Source organism: Pomacea canaliculata, linkage group LG12, assembly GCF_003073045.1.
Source record: "Pomacea canaliculata isolate SZHN2017 linkage group LG12, ASM307304v1, whole genome shotgun sequence".
NCBI classification, from domain to species: domain Eukaryota; kingdom Metazoa; phylum Mollusca; class Gastropoda; order Architaenioglossa; family Ampullariidae; genus Pomacea; species Pomacea canaliculata.
In genome coordinates, this window is record NC_037601.1 from 10,820,940 (window position 1) to 10,837,210 (window position 16,271).

Genomic DNA, 16,271 nt, shown 5'->3' on the forward strand with positions numbered 1-16,271 from the left:
GACAAATATTAATTTATTCATATAGACAGTATTAAAGTACACTCAAATTTCAACTGTTTGGGATTACACAGTTACATCATTTTGGAGTTTACATGTGTTCACTGCAATTCATAAAAAATATGAGGCGAAACGCTTATTACTTTTTCTTGAAGCGCTGCCTACTTTGATAAAATCTCATTCTAATGCATGTGAGCCTGGGATATCTTTCAGCAAGCAGACGAAAAGTAAGCATTGCAATACCTAGTGAGACCATGCAGATCCCAGCTGTCAACAAAAATGTGTGGCAGGCTGGAAATACTCTCTAGCTATGAAAGTAAATTTGATCAGCAATCAGAAAGCAAATGGTAAAAGCTCAAAAGAAGAGCAATCCTTAGAGTTTAACATTATGGTCAAGATGTGGTGAAAGTAGGCATAATGAAGAAAACAAGCATTTAAATTTGAATGCAGTATCAACAATTTTCAGTGGTATTATAGGTTGAAAGAGCATTAGTTTTATTTGCAGAATCTCATTTTTGAACTTTAATAAAGCAGGCCTTCATTTATGAATAAATATAAATGCAGATGTACAGACCAACCTGTAGAAATGATCCATTTCTAAAATACTTGTGTAGTGACTGCACCGAGTTGTTAAAGCCACGAAAATGCTGAAAAATTAATTTTTTTCCTCAAAGCAAAAATAATGCTTTGAATTGTAAATCTTTTGCCAGATGATGCATATTTCATTATTCAACTTAAATTCCATTTATCCAAAGCAAAGCTGAAAATATTAAAACTTTGAAATTGGCAAATCATTGTCATATTTTTTAAATGAGGTATGATTCAAGAAATGTTCTTATTTGATCGTTGAAATACACAGTCCATAACTTTGAGCAGATGCAACAAGCGTTAGTGTTTAACACATCACATGCATGCTTTTTGTTCTTTGAGTACTTTACACCCAAGCTCCTTAAATGCAAGAGGCTGGAACAGATATAGTTGCACTTTATTAAGAAAATATACAACTTGATAAAATACAATAGACGTCAATTATTTGCAGCATAAACACAGCTGAAAGTGTCCAACAAAAAATAAAAAAATCATGGACACTGGTCTCAAACCAGGGAGACCACTATTTGCCCCTGTAGTTAGTCATGTGAAGATGGTGAATACAATCAGTACATCTGATTCATTTGGTATGGAGTTCACTGCATGAAATCATTATTAAAAAAGCTCGGTATGAAAATGTAGCTGAAACGTTTATTATGACATGGGAAGCTCAAAGCACAATGCATGGTGCTGTGCCCTAGCCTTTGCAGACAGAAACATTGTTCCCTCCACACAACTCCCATTAGACCAAAGGGTCATTGCAAGATCAGCCTCCCAGAGAAGCAATGTCTTCTATTATCAGACCTGTCACTAATACACATGCAACGTGATGGAACATCACATCAAAACTCTCCAGAACAATTGCATGCAGATGTGGCAGAAGAAATAAAATACACAAAACGTGGCAGACACATAAATCTACCCAGGAACATAGGAAATGGCATAACAGATTTATAGCACAATATTTTGCTCAAAACTTGATGGTGATCAAATGAAAAATGACAGCTGTCACCCTTTAGCCAGTTAGGTGAAGGGACATCACTCTCCAGACTAGTTACTGGAAATATAAGCATACACACTTGCACACACAGAGTTCACACTTTACACTGATTGTGGAGCCTGTGCACTGTTCTATTCTTCAGCTTGACTTCTTAACAGATTTAATCTCATCTTCATCTTTACATTTTTTAATGACATAATCAAAGTAGGCTAGGTAGGACAGAGCAATTAAGCGAAACAATCCCATCAATGTTACCTGGAAACAGATGTAAAGCATACACTGTTAGAAACAACAGCCAATCTTTAAATGCAGCTGTAATACAAACTTTACCACAATTTCAGAAAACTTAAGGGGTCAGTCACTATAAATTTCACATAAAATGCAGTTGCTATTGTTACATAACCAGGCAAAATAAGGAGTCGTATAGCTAAACGGTCAACCATTAACTGCTGTGCATGTATTTGGTTGGCATGTTTAAAAGAACTAATAATTTAACTAGTATTGCTATGACTTTACACTACTAGTGCTTAAGTCTTACTGTAATCGAGTCACCTACCACACAGCACATGGTCACGCACGCTGTGAATATAACACTCAACATGTAGCAGTAGGTTGCTGATATCCTTTTATTATGGTGACTTCTTGCTGGCCACCTGCACCTACCTGTGCTACCACCACCTAATAGGACAAGCTCTAGGCAAACTTTGCCTTAACTGGACTTCTGGTTGATATAGCAATCTGCTGGTGGTACTATGATGTGCCTCTCTCCTGCTTCTGTAAAGCAGCATGTCTCCTTCTTTGCAGCATGTCTCCTCATTTTATAGTCACCGAGGGACATAGTTATGAAGTAAGGTTAAGTATCTGGCAACATCGGGAACTCAAGGACAATAAAGACGCTGCCAAATATAGCAGCCAGCTACAATAAAACTGCACAGATCCACAATTACCAATACTATTCTTTATATACACTAGTGAAGAAAAGATTTCTCCAATTGTGCCCTATTATTGACTAAGCTTGAAAGCAATGTGGGATTTGTTGCTCAGCTCAAGGACAGAGACTCCTTGGATAGCTTAAGAAACTACATTTGTGGTTTGAAGAATGTTTTCTGCCACTCAGTTTCTAAAAGTAAAGAATTGGTCCTTGACAAAAGGAAACATTGGCCTGTCAATAAACCTTTGGTTATTAACAGTGAGAGAACAGGTGCAAAGTTTTAGGTACCTCAGCACAGCACTAGATAACAAACTAACCTTCCAGGAAAATACTACATTGCTTCCAGGAAAGCACATCAGTCCCACTTCATGCTAGGCCAATTAAAGAATTTTGGTGTTGGTGGCTCTGTACTGAATACTTGTTTAATGAGGGTGATCAAGACTGCCGCAAGACCACTGCCTTTTCACAAAGACCATTAGATCATCTATACACCAGCGCTGTGAGATTAAAAGCTGTTGGCATCACCACAGACCACTCTCACCAACTACATTACCATTTCCAAAAGCTACCCTCTGGCTGTAGATGGAAACAACTGGTCACCAAGAAAAGTGTTTTTGCCATCTTTCTTACCAACGGTGATAGCACTCTTGAACAGGTCTAACAAATGTACATGTGTGTTGTGTAAGTGTGTGATAATTATCTCTGATAACTATCGCGTGAGTGTAAATGTGTAAGGTGTGACTTTATTTTGTTTAGTTTACTACTAATGGAAGCTCCTAGCAATAGCAAATTGTTATCTCTGCTGTGGATAGAAGTAGACAATACAGAGGTACTGTTTTTACAAAATAAAATTTTGTTCTGTGAAAGTAAAACATGGAAAGGATGTTTATAATACATCAGCTGCCATGCTTGATGTAGCTCATTATTGACACATACCTGGGACAAGCCCTCCATAAAAGATGTTGCTGGAGAAAATCCACATGTGAGGGTGCTAACCATAAAGCCATCAATTCCAACACTACTTAAGAACTTTCCTTTCTGGAAAACAAAATCAGTCAGGTACTTGTTATGTGGAAGAGGTTAATAATGGCAAAAATATATTTAGTTACATTTGAAAACTAAAAGTATTAAAAAAAAACAATGCGCAAAGCAGATTTGCTTAGTTAAACATACTATAAAAAGCAGTGTCTTTGAAAAAGAATTTTTTTTTTAAATTGCCCATGAAATGAGTCTTCTTAGTTTTGTGCACGATCTTTAGGTGTTCTAGATGTAGTTTGATCCCAACACTTCCCGGCAACATAAAAGTTGTTAAATCTCTGTGGCAATACAAGTATGAACAACCCTTTCCAGGGTCTATATTTCTTGGACAGAACTAATTTCCCTCATTTTTCCCAGACATTTCCAGTTCTAGTGTCTAATCACCAAGAACACAAAAAATATACATTTAGAGGTGCTAACCCATTCTACAGTATAATCCACAGCAGATACTTGAGACAAGCATTTACAAACTTTTTCTATAAAAACATTTACTGAAAACATTACTATCCAGAAGTCTACCACATAGACTATTTTCAGTAGTTCTTAGTGTAAAAATTACTAGCATGATGTTGATGAATTTACTACTGTTATTAAAACTGTACACATGCTTATATCACTAATTTATATCCACAGGCCTACTCTCAATATTTCTATTATTAACATTAACGCTTCTTACCAATGAATCTTTTAAAATGATCTTAGCTACAGTGTCAGGCTGGAAAAGGCCTCCTGCTTCTGATAACAATCTTGTTTCCTTTGGCTGCATAAAAAAGATAAACCACACACATTTAATGCAAATTTTGTTTTAGTAATGGGATCACTCTTTTGCAGTAAATCACTCTTCCACACTGAGTGATATTTTGCATGACATCAGACATAAGAAGCTGTTGTAATCATAAAAAAATTAATAGAAGTAGCTATGCATATTATACATTTTCAAAAAGGTAAATAACTAAAAAGGAGAATCAAACAGGTAGATTGTAAACCCAGTAAAATACAAACAGGGAAAATTACTACTATATGCTCTATCATGTAAGTAAAGTTTGGTTATCAATGCGGGATAAGGATGAAAGCTCTTACTAGCAGATATAACTTCTAGATGGCTGTCCCAAACTGAGGTGGAGATGTTATACTACTTTATTATCCCAAGAGGGCAATTTAACAGGTAGCACAGCTATAAACTGTATATCTTTTGTAGCCTACGCAACATCTGGAAGTCGACACAGTACAGCATCAATACCAAGCTGAGACTTTACCAGAGTCTGGTCATGTCCACTCTACTGTATGGCTCGGAGTGCTGGCGAATGACTGACAGCGACCTCAATCGCTGTTGTCAGTCTTCCACACCAGTTGTCAGTCTTCCACACCAAAAGCCTGCGAAGAATCCTGGGCATCTTCTGGCCAAGGACAATCTCCAACGAAGAACTACTTGCCCAGTGCGGGCAGGAGAGTATGGCCACCATCCTGTTGAAGAAGAGATGGCGCTGGATTGGTCACGTCCTCCGAGGCGGGAGCAACTCCATCATAAAAACTGCCTTACACTGGACGCCAGAAGGAAAACGCAAGCGAGGTCAGCCCAAGATCACCTGGCGCCGAACTGTGGAGGCAGACATGAAGACCCAAAACCTCAGCTGGGGTACTGTGGGGAGTCTAGCCCAGGACAGGCAAAAGTGGAGGACCTTTGTCGCTGCCCTACGTGCCGACCGGCATAACGGGAACTAACTAACTAACTAACAGCTATAAACTAATTACACCTGCACACACCAGTTCTATTACACTTAATCCAATCTCACAGCTTAACACCAACCAGACCCATATATGATCACAATTTATCACACACAAAAGAATTCAGAAGCCATAATGCTGAACCAACAAAAGACAGCCATCTCCAGTCCAAATGGTCCAGGGTGCTGCGGCATTTTTTGAAGCCACATTGCAGGTTGGAGAGGAGACCTTGAGACTTGAGATGCCAGGTGAGTCGGGCATTCACTATACATTCTAGAGTTTTGCAGACAACTAGTAAGAACTGCGTTTTAAACTTATCGCATTTTCAGGAGTGGGGTGGCGCTGGGCCTTCTTCCGAGCATGCTGGGCCACCCTACACTCCTCTGTAAACCAGGGGACACGTGAATGGCTATTAGGATGCCTTCGTGCAGGAATCGTCTCCGAAGCGATTTCATTTAAAATAGAGGACAGGAGCTTAGCAGGTTGTGACCTGGGATCATTGCCAGCATCTTTTACCTCAAAATTAAAAGTAGAACTATGGAGGAGGCGGGTGGAGCAGAAGCTTTGAAAGACAGGCCAATCTGGCTTGGTCAAATTCCACCCACCGTTATAAAGATTATCGACCTGCTCCAGACCAGTTAAAAATTGTCAAATTATATGAAACTGATCGCTGCCGCACAGCAAAGCGGTTAGAAACAGGGATTGATGGTGCTGCTGTGGTAGTCCCACATGTTTTCTGCTGAGTAGTGGGTTTTTCTAGTGATTTTGGTTTTGTTTTTGTTTTCTTGTCTATCTGCGTTGTGGTATTCTTGTTCCTTGGTGATTTTGTGTTGCGTGTTTGCTGGTGCAGTGTTTCTGAGTGGTGAAGGGGGATGCTTGGACTGTGATGCTTGTGTGGTTTGATATTTTTGTGATGGCTGGTGCCACCACAGCTTGTAGAAGGAGGAGAAGGCATAGCCGGATGGATTGCGACAAGGCCCTCAGAAGAGACCCATGTCCTGTCCGTCTGGATAGATACAGAGGTTGATGGTCATTTTGCAACAGTTGCTGAGTAGGAAATGGAGCTTACCAAAGAGGTATGTCTTGTGCAAGACCTGCTAACTATCGCCCGACAGACATAAATAGTAGGCCTTGTCAGCTGCTTCATTTATCCATATGCTGTCTCAACAACTGGTACCAGTCAAAGTCAAAAATGACCGACATATATTAATAATAATCTATTAAAGATCTTTTATCTTGAACGAAGGGAAAAGAAGCAGGTATGGGGGCTTGTAAGCTGTGTGACTGTTATGTCACCGTATTTTATCAATGTTATGGTGCTTGTTTCCCCTATACTCGATATGCTGGTAGGAGAAAAAATGTATGGTCCAAACACAAGATATTCTACCATCTGCATTAGCTCAACCTCTAAGCAGGACTGCTGTGCGTATTGGCAAAGACACAACTGAACATAAAAAGGTGATCCACCATTTTACAAGCACAAATAGACCTTCATCTACCACCTTAGTACATGCTCATCTTAAGATGGCTTACCTTTATCTTTTGTTCCTCTGCAAATCCTGGAGTGTCAGTGTCAGGTGGAAAGGCCAAAGTCACTTTAATGTTGTAAGGTTTCAGCTTATAAACAATGAAAAAAATATAGTCAACATGAATAGAAAAATTTAACATTCACAAATATTAAAAAAGCTGAATCATACTAGTAAACATATAAAAATTTTTAGTTTGTATTTGCAACCTCCATGTAAACTGCTCCAAACAGCCACAGCTTGACCAAGTTTTCTGTGCTTGATATATTGCTTTTTTGATCAAAGTCAATACTTTACGAACTCACCAAAATTACAAAGAAAGTTATAATACTGGAGTTATCATTCTGGAGGTTTCATCTATATATTTTCCAAAGCTGAAGTATGAATTCTACTAAACTGTACATTAGCTCAGGGATTCTTTACACAGTCCCCCTCAGCATTTTGATTATAATCTGCTTTTCTTATCTAGAAACCTAGCCATCACACAAATATATTAAGAAAATTCAGGTTTCACTTAAGATTAAATCTATTTTAATGTTGAAGAAAGTAGGAGAGTATGCAGCCTTGAAGGATGCCCATTTCCTGTTGGGCAGAACAGACCCAACACAGACTTGAAAGAGGCAATGGAAAAGAAAGTTTTTGATAAAGAGTGGCATATGACCCCAGATATAAAGACCAAACTGACCCAAGCTGCAGCTTCTGGCAAAGATAGGGCAATGCATGACTAGCCACCAAGAAGAAGTCTGGGCCATAGAGGTGTGTTGGTATGATGGGCAGTAACCCATCAGGGACCACAAGCTCCTGGATCCCACCCTCCTCCAACATGAGTAGCCCTGCACAGCAAACGCAGGGGGCCTATAGGAGGCCACAGAGAAAAAAATACCACTGGGAAAGAAGGTGTGATTAAAAAAGAAGACAAGAGAAAGATGTATACAGAAGATAGGAAAGATAAAACTGTAGGGAAACATGGGGAGGGTTTTTGGAAAAGTATAGGTTGAGAGAAGCTGAGTGTTAACCTCTGGGCATAAGGTGCTGGGCCAATGGGACCGATAGTTTTTTAAAAACAAGTACAGGTGAAAGGTCCAGTAAGACAGAAAAAAGAAAGTAGAAGAAAAAGGGTTGAGCCAACTATGTCCCCAAGCCAGAGAGATGATAGGTATTCCCCTCTGACATGAAAAGCTGGGCCTACAGGGGTGAGTATTGTCTGATATCAATTTTGTAAACAAAACTGTGTAAATAAATATATTTAAATGAACATCCCTCCACTTTTTTAAACATTAATCAAAAAGCTTGCATGTTTTACTGGTTGGTTTGGTTTTGCTTCATTCTGTCTAGGCATTAAAGTTTTGAAAATCAAACTGGTCATAATTTGTTACATTAATGTCATTTACAGATAATAAGTATTTTCCAGATTAATGTAGTTTAAAAAGATAAAAAGTTTAATTATCACGAATTGGTTCACATACTTCTATAATCAAGTTCATCCATTCTTCTAGACAAGAAACAAACTGGCCAGAAGCAAAAATTGGAAAATACTTTGAGTCAGCCAATCAGAAAACTCTAATAGCAAGTTTTCAAATGGCAAAGAGGTCCAGATAGATATTCAAGTCCATGGTACTGCTGTTTGAAAAATCACTAAGCTACAATTTGAACTTTTATGTATAAAAGTTTAAATGTAGAAGTCTGATTTGTGATATTTCACATATTACAAAAACACTGGAAAGGTATGATGAAAACCTCCATCTGAAGACTCTCAGCAAATCCACGAAGAGCAAATTTAGAAGATGAATAGGCAGTATATCCAAAAAGCCCAAGTTGTCCTGCCATTGAAGATACAAACACAATGCGTCCACTTTTCTTCTTTATCATGCTAGGTACAACTGCTCTGGTCACCATGACACTGCCAAGATAGTTTATCTCCATCATACGCTGTAGCAGAAGAAACATAATTTTTTTTTAAGCAAGAGACAAAATCTTTAGAGACCACAAAGCAACAATCACTGAGAACGCTTCAAGCTATAGCTTGCTGACAGTTACAATGAGTAGCATGCTTAGATTTTAAGCAAGGTATGCATAAATCTGAAATCAACCCCCTTTTTTTTTTAATTTTTTCACATTAGGTATAATTAAAAATGAAATTAATCATAGATCAAAGGTACAAACAATATTACTATTATTGCTACTTTTATTCTTAAAGTTGTTATATGCACCATCTTACTGGAATGATACTTTCTTAAACTGTAAGTGACTGAGTTTAGCAGTAGTTCAATTTTCAATAACTAAAGTAACCAGACTACATTTGATATAAGAATTGAGAAAAGGGCACAATATGCACAGCTGCTAAAACCAACTATTACTATGAATTTGTGCCATCTTCTCCCAATCTTTTATCATTTTCATCTACCAACCCTCTGTATTTTAAGCTCATGAAATAATATAACCAGTTGCTGGAAGATAGCTATTATCCCCAACCCAGTGCATCATCAGGTTGCAGTAAGGAGGCTAACCTTCAGATGTTCAAGGTTTCTTGTGAAATAAGCAAGGCTCAACTGCTGAAATTCTGCTGGGGTGGAAGAGTGCCAGGCACCTCACCTTAAGGGTGCCCAACCAAAGATAACAGTTCTCACTCTGTTTTATGATGAAACCAGAGAGTGGATGATAAAGGTAAATGCCTTCACAAGAAAAATGCAGAAGCAATACTAAGGCTTTTGGGTGTGCTCCTTTGGAACATGGAAGGTATCTCCAAGAAAATGCTCCCTTTTGATGATGATGACAGCCTGTCACTATCAGACCTACCATAAAGACTAAAATAAATAATACAAGGGAGGTGCTTATCATGGTCAAAAATGAAAAACAAGCGAAAAAAAAAAAAGGTTATACTGGCACACTAGCAGAAATTACATGGAAGTCTCCATGCAAGATCAACAGGTCACAACTACAATGTGTGCTGCCCTGCAGACTGAGAATTGTCATTGCACACAATGGAAATCCCAAAGGAAAACAGCATAATTATCAAAGATTTCAACTCTCATTCCCAAAGCCAGAGATATAGCAAAGCAAAGCTTATCTATGAGAAGAGGAAGTACTGCCAAACTGAAAATCAGTTAGAGCTGCTCAACATATGAGACAATACCTGAATGTTTTTGTCATGCAGATGGCTAAGCACTATATTACCAAAAAATTTAAAAGCACACAATTAATCACCAAATTTCTTTGCTGTGAAAAGCCAGTTTCCTCTGCACCTACAGGTGATTATGCCTGCACCTATAGTAACTACTAGGGTAGCTGACATTATGACTGAAAACAACTTTTCTGTTGTAGTAGTGATGGAAGAGGATGAAAAGCAATGTTAAAATTATAGGGATCTAAATTCTCTGAGTCTACAAGTACAATGAACAAGAAAAAATTTTAAGTTGACAATGTCTCTTTCAGAACAATTTACTAAAGTGTATTATACATATACCTGTACTTCTAGAAGAGACATAAAGACTCTCTGCAATGTGGACACTGTTAAAGATCAGAATTATTATCTAAGAGGCTAAATGTACTGAATGAGATGATTACTGTCTCTGCAACAAATAAGGTTGTAAATGTAAAGAGTTGCACTCTTTGTCAGACAAAGCAAACAAAATGTTGGCTTGTCTTTTGGACATTTAGTGCAATGAGAACTTGAAAACAATCAAAATCTTACTCTGAATTCTATCAATGGGGTGTCCAGAAACTTTGCACTCATAGATGTTCCAGCACAGTTGATCAAAACATCAACAGGCCCTTGAGTTTCTTCTGCCTTAAATGAAATAAATAGGGCCCAAATGAGTCTCACAGCATTTGTATATGAATTGTCTGTGTACAAATGATAAAAGCAAGTCATAATAAAGCACATTAAGTACTTTGTAAACATTGCAACCAATCTGATAATTCACACACTTTCTTTCTGCAATCAGAACAAAACTAAACTAGTTCCAACTTTCTGAATATTTAAGGCCTTTGACTTGAGTGTGTATGATGATGATGATGATGATGATGTAGTTTTATAGCGCGCTAATATCCGCATCACAAAGATGCGCTCAATGCGCGGTGATCCCAGCAGCCACCAAACTGCAGGTCAAATAATAACTTCAAAAAAGTTTAAACAAGTGAGTTTTCAGATTTTTCTTGAAAGATCCAATACTATCAGACTCCTTGGTCGAGAGGGGAAGCGAGTTCCACAAAAGCGGGGCTACATTGGAGAAGGATCTGAAACCCGCAGTCTTCTTATTAGCATTCCCCGACTGAACACTCGGTCGTTCAAGTCTGAAGTGTGCTGCTGAACGAAGGTTCCGCTGGGGTTGGTAACAGCGAATGAGTTCTTGCAGATAGGCAGGCGCAAGGTCGTGAAGACAGCCATAGGTTAAGGTTAACAATTTATGCTCAATTCGCTTCTCCACAGGAAGCCAATGTAGGTCACGTAGTACAGGAGTAATATGGTCAGTTGTTTTCTTTCCTGCCACTATCCTCGCAGCCGTATTTTGCACTCGCTGGAGCCTCGACAACTCGCTCTTTGAAATCCCCCAGAGGCAGCTGTTGGCATAGTCTAATGTAGAACCGATGAGGGACACAGCAACTGCATTTGCAGTCTTCTTATTAAGACTGGGTCGGAGTCGTCCAAGAGTGCGGATATGGAAATAACACGCCTTGACTACAGAACTGACATGATCAGACATAGTTAGAAGATTGTCAACATAGAGTCCAAGGTTCCGTACGGAGCTGGAGAGAGGAATTCTAGCTTGACCCACTTGGATGGAGTCTAGAGAGACTTTACTAAGGCTAAACTTGGAACCACATAGCATCGCCTCTGTCTTCTCATCATTAAGCTTGAGTTTATTCCTCAGCATCCATGACTTGACCTCTAAGCAACAATCTTCTACAGCACAAACTGCCTCAAGCACCGACTCACTGTCAGTACTAAAAGAAAAATAGAGTTCAGTGTCATCTGCAAACATCTTACGGTTCACATTATGCTTCTCAATGAGAGGACCAAGCTGAGATGTGTAAATAGAAAATAGAACCGGGCCCAAAACAGAGCCCTGCGGGACACCGCACAGCAGTGGAACTGTCACTGAAGAAGCTTGATTGACCATCACCCTTTGTGTGCGATCACTGAGGTAGGAATGGAACCACTGCAAGGCGGAACCACCAATGCCCACCTCCATCTGGAGACGAGTTAGTAGAGTGGAGTGATCAATGACATCGAAGGCCGCACTCAGATCAAGGAGGACCACAAGAGTCACTTTCCCTGCATCCGCACTGCACAGAAGATCGTTCATAAGACGCAGAAGGGCTGTCTCACAGCTGTGCTTGGGTCTATACGCCGACTGGAATTTATCCAATAAGCGGTAGCGGTCCAGGTGGAATGTCAACTGCTGAGCAACGACACGCTCCACAAGTTTCGAAACAAAAGGCAAATTTGACACAGGTCTATAGTTTTTACACAAGCTAGGGTCCAAGTTGTGCTTCTTTAAGATAGGCTTGATCACAGCTGTTTTAAATTGTCTGGGTACAGAGGCAGAGAAAAGGCTAGCATTGACTATGCGAACTAGTACAGGAAGTAGAATGTCAAGGTGCTGGAGAAGAACACTAGTGGGGATAGGATCATCCAGAGACGTGGTTGGGCGACAACGCCGAACTAATTTCAATAGTTCATCCTCTGTCACTGGTTGAAAGTTAGAGAGGGGCATGCCACAAAACAAGTCACTGGTTTGCTCCACAGTAGCAACCGAGTCACTGAAGCTGTCCATGATGGTCTTTATCTTGTCTTCAAAGTAAGCACTTAGTGTACTGGCAGCGATCTGATCATCCATCTCTGGAAGAACAGGCTGAGTCACATCTTTACCCAGGAGACCATTCACAACTGCGAACATCTTGCGAGAATCAGAAACTGCAGAGCTTAGAATATTCATAACATACCGCGACCTAGCTTTGACAATGATGGCTGAACACTGGCTCCTTGTATGGCGATAAATCTGACGATCCACCTCCAGTCTACTCTTGCGCCATCTGCGCTCCGCCTGACGCCTGACCTTCTTGGCTCGGCGTACCTCTGGAGTAAACCACGCGGTATCAGGACGCTCAGTAATGCACCTCTTTTTCACAGGCGCAAACTTGTCAAGAAGAGCAGTCAGGGTGCTGTTGTACAGAGCCACAAGCTCATCCACATTGTCAGGAGGGGAGACCAGGAGAGCAGAACGCTGAAGTTCAGTACGAAAAGAATCAGAGTCCATGCCCCGCACATTTCTAGTGTACACAGTCTTTCTCGGTAAGCCAGGCCTTGACATGCTGGTAGTAAACAACACAAGAAAATGATCCGAAAGTTGCAAGTCTTCCACAACAATAGACCTAACAGTGTGATGGCCGGGTCTCGCAATAACCCAGTCCAAGGTGTGACCCTTACAGTGGGTAGGGGAGTTGACATGTTGAACAAGATCAAGGGAATCCAACAGCTGACAAAGTCTCTTCGTATCAGGGTCAGATGGCACATCAAAATGAAGATTCACATCTCCAAGAATTAACAAGTATTTGTTGGCAGCAGCTAGGTTGGAGACCAGGGGAATAAACTCTTCACAGAACGCTGAATTAGTCACTTTGTTGTTTCTAGAGTAAGGAGGGCGATATAGAAGCAAGACATGAAACGTCAGTGAACCACGAGTGAGGGCAAAACTGAGTGACTCAAAAGTCTTGAACGTTTCTGACACCAACGGCCTCAGAAGCACGGATTTCTTGTATACAGCAGCAATCCCACCACCACATCTATCTCCAGACCTGGGATTGTGAATGAACGAATATCCCACAGGAGTGATTTGCCTAATAACAAATTCATCTCCAGCCTCCCTAAGCCACGTCTCAGTGAGCAACAGCAAATCCAGTGACTTGTCAATAATCATATCGTGAATGTCCACAGCCTTCCTGACGACCGACTGGGCGTTGAGAAGGCCACATAACAATTGAGTCTGAACTATCTGACTCTCAGACGAACTTATAATATCGAGCGTTTCTGATGTAAGGGGGTCAACACTAGACCCATCTTCATTCACAATAGACGTACAGTGAGGGGACAGGTCTGTAAACTGGAAAGGGAATGCCGGAGTAGGGGAGGAGGGCGGAGGAACAGCAGGAACACTGGTGTCACAAGAAATTAATGAGATGTCAATAGGCACAGGGTTGTCATCATTCACCAACACAGTGGTGAAGGGAAAAAAAAGAAGTGATGAAAAGAAGTGATTTTAGACTTCTGGCACTTTATAAATTTAAACCATTGAGCAGATGACTTTTGGTGATCATGCAATGAAAGGAAAAAAAAAACATTGCACACATGATTTAAGAAGCTTTGGATTTCTTTGTTTTCTGCATCCATTCCCGCATCCAGTACAAGCTGTCTGTCTTTTCATTTCTTTGCAGCCTCCTGCACTGCCTATTTCTCTGAATCTTTCTTCCCCTACATCCCAGCCAGACAACTCTGCTCTTCATGTATGCTTACTATTTCTATCACCAGAACAACCACATATAATCACAAGATTTTTAGTTACTGTGCTGCAAAATAGTGCAACTCTCTCCCCTTCCATATCAGCCACCTACACACCATTCTTTAAACATGCACTAAAAACACATCTGCTTCATGAGCATCCTTCCTAACAACAATCTACATACTGCTAGTCCACTTTCTAACCCTTTCTTTTACCATCTATTGACTAGTCTGCCTGCTCATCTTCCTCTGCAGATTCTATCCTTACTACCTGCTCCCTGATTCCTCTTTGCACCTTCTATGTGCATAGCTGTTTATCCTTCCACCCTTTGAGTGTTGTTCATGTCTCATATTGTCTCAAGGGCTGAGAGAATGTTGCTTTATGAACATTTTATGCGCTATATAAATCACCTGTTTATTATTATCTGTAATTGGAGTATGAGAAGTCACAGTACCTACAGACACCTAATGAATGTCAGAGACTCCACTACTTTACGAACTGTTGTGGAGTGACCTGTGCCCTAGTCTAACAATCTTGACACTGGGTCTTTGCATCTTGTGGCGGACTGTAACCACTATACTTGTTGTGGCTTAAATCCATCACTTATCTCCCTGTAACAATCTACAGTTTAACCCATTTATGGCTATTTATGTCCCATTATTGGAATGGCAGTCACATGGGAGTTAGTCATATCATACTGGTCAAGGCTATCGCCAGCTCCAACTTTTCATGCATGTCTGCTTCCTGGGGGTACTACACCTTATCCTGTCGTGCACTGAGTTAGTTTGGTGCAAGTATTGGTGAGCTGGTATCTCCTCAAATTGTAATGTGAATTTTCTGCACATTTTTGAAGAACCATCCAAAGACAGGTAGCTATAACTTTGCTGCTCTATGTCATAGACTAGCACTTTTTTCCTATTACGTTTCTACTAGTTATGTTGTCGTGCTGTAGAAACTACTGAAGTTATCATTGTTGTATTAGTTATGGACTTCAAATTTTGTGTGTTCCATTTTTAGAGCACCAGGCAAAACCCCTACCTAAAGGACTAATAGTAAATTTTTCCCTTTACAGTTGAAGATCTCCCTGAAAATGCCTCAAGTTCTATCTTTACATGAAATAACTGATCTGCTAGAAACAGATGACACCACTGAAGTAAGTGCTATAATGATACAACCAGCTGAAAATGCTACATAGACTGTTTCTGTGGACTCTAGAGATGAAGGTGGAACAATAAATAATCTGCCAGGTTCTTTGTTGTGCGCACCTGCATATCTTATTCAAGACGGCAGTGAAGAAGAGTCAGACACAAGGCAACAGGTACAGTGAGAAAGGATCGCAATGACAAACCACCATTTAAATCTGATATAGTGCTAAGGAAAAAAAAAATAGAGGCACATTCGATTATCAAACTGATGGCAAAGGCAATATTGTATTTGTATGCATATGGCATGAAAACAGTGTTGTCACTGTTGCCTCATCTGGTGCTGGTATAAATCCCAGCAATTAAAAAAGAATATCCAAGTTAAGCAGCCAATCATGATCAAAGTCTATAACCATTTTATGGGAGGCAAAGACAGCTGATGAAAACATTGATAAGTATCGCACATCAATCTGTGGAAAGAAATGGTATTCAAGTCCTCTGTTCTGTTTAAAACTGGCCTTACAAAATGCATGGCAACTTCATAAAATATATGATAAAAAGCCAAGGATCTTCTGGAGTTTCAGCAACATATTGCATGCCATTATTTGGAGACCCACAGTCATCCGCAGACCCTAGTGGGGTTTTGTTATTTGTTGTCTTGTGAAAGTCTTTTGACCAGGCAGCCAATGCACACAACCTGCCAGCTGAAGGAAATCATCAAGTTCTTTGGTGAAAGAATGACAATATTGAATTGAGAGACATGTTTGTTCGTGGCTGGTATGTACTGTCAGTATACCATGCATCATTATCTCCACTACCATGTAA

General features: G+C 40.0%; 1 protein-coding gene across 3 annotated transcripts in view; it reads right to left on the bottom strand.

The window, feature by feature from the left end:
- LOC112576583 (3-ketodihydrosphingosine reductase-like) overlaps positions 1-16,271 on the bottom strand; it is a 22,865-nt gene continuing 6,594 nt past the window's right edge. For all 3 annotated transcript variants that reach the window (XM_025259150.1, XM_025259149.1, XM_025259148.1), the window contains 6 exons: positions 10,497-10,592; positions 8,543-8,734; positions 6,813-6,896; positions 4,231-4,314; positions 3,453-3,554; positions 1-1,840 (listed from right to left, as the gene is read on the bottom strand). In XM_025259150.1, the coding sequence (XP_025114935.1) occupies positions 1,724-1,840; positions 3,453-3,554; positions 4,231-4,314; positions 6,813-6,896; positions 8,543-8,734; positions 10,497-10,592 (675 nt within the window). In that variant the 3' untranslated portion in view covers positions 1-1,723. The remainder of the gene's footprint in view (positions 1,841-3,452; positions 3,555-4,230; positions 4,315-6,812; positions 6,897-8,542; positions 8,735-10,496; positions 10,593-16,271) is intronic.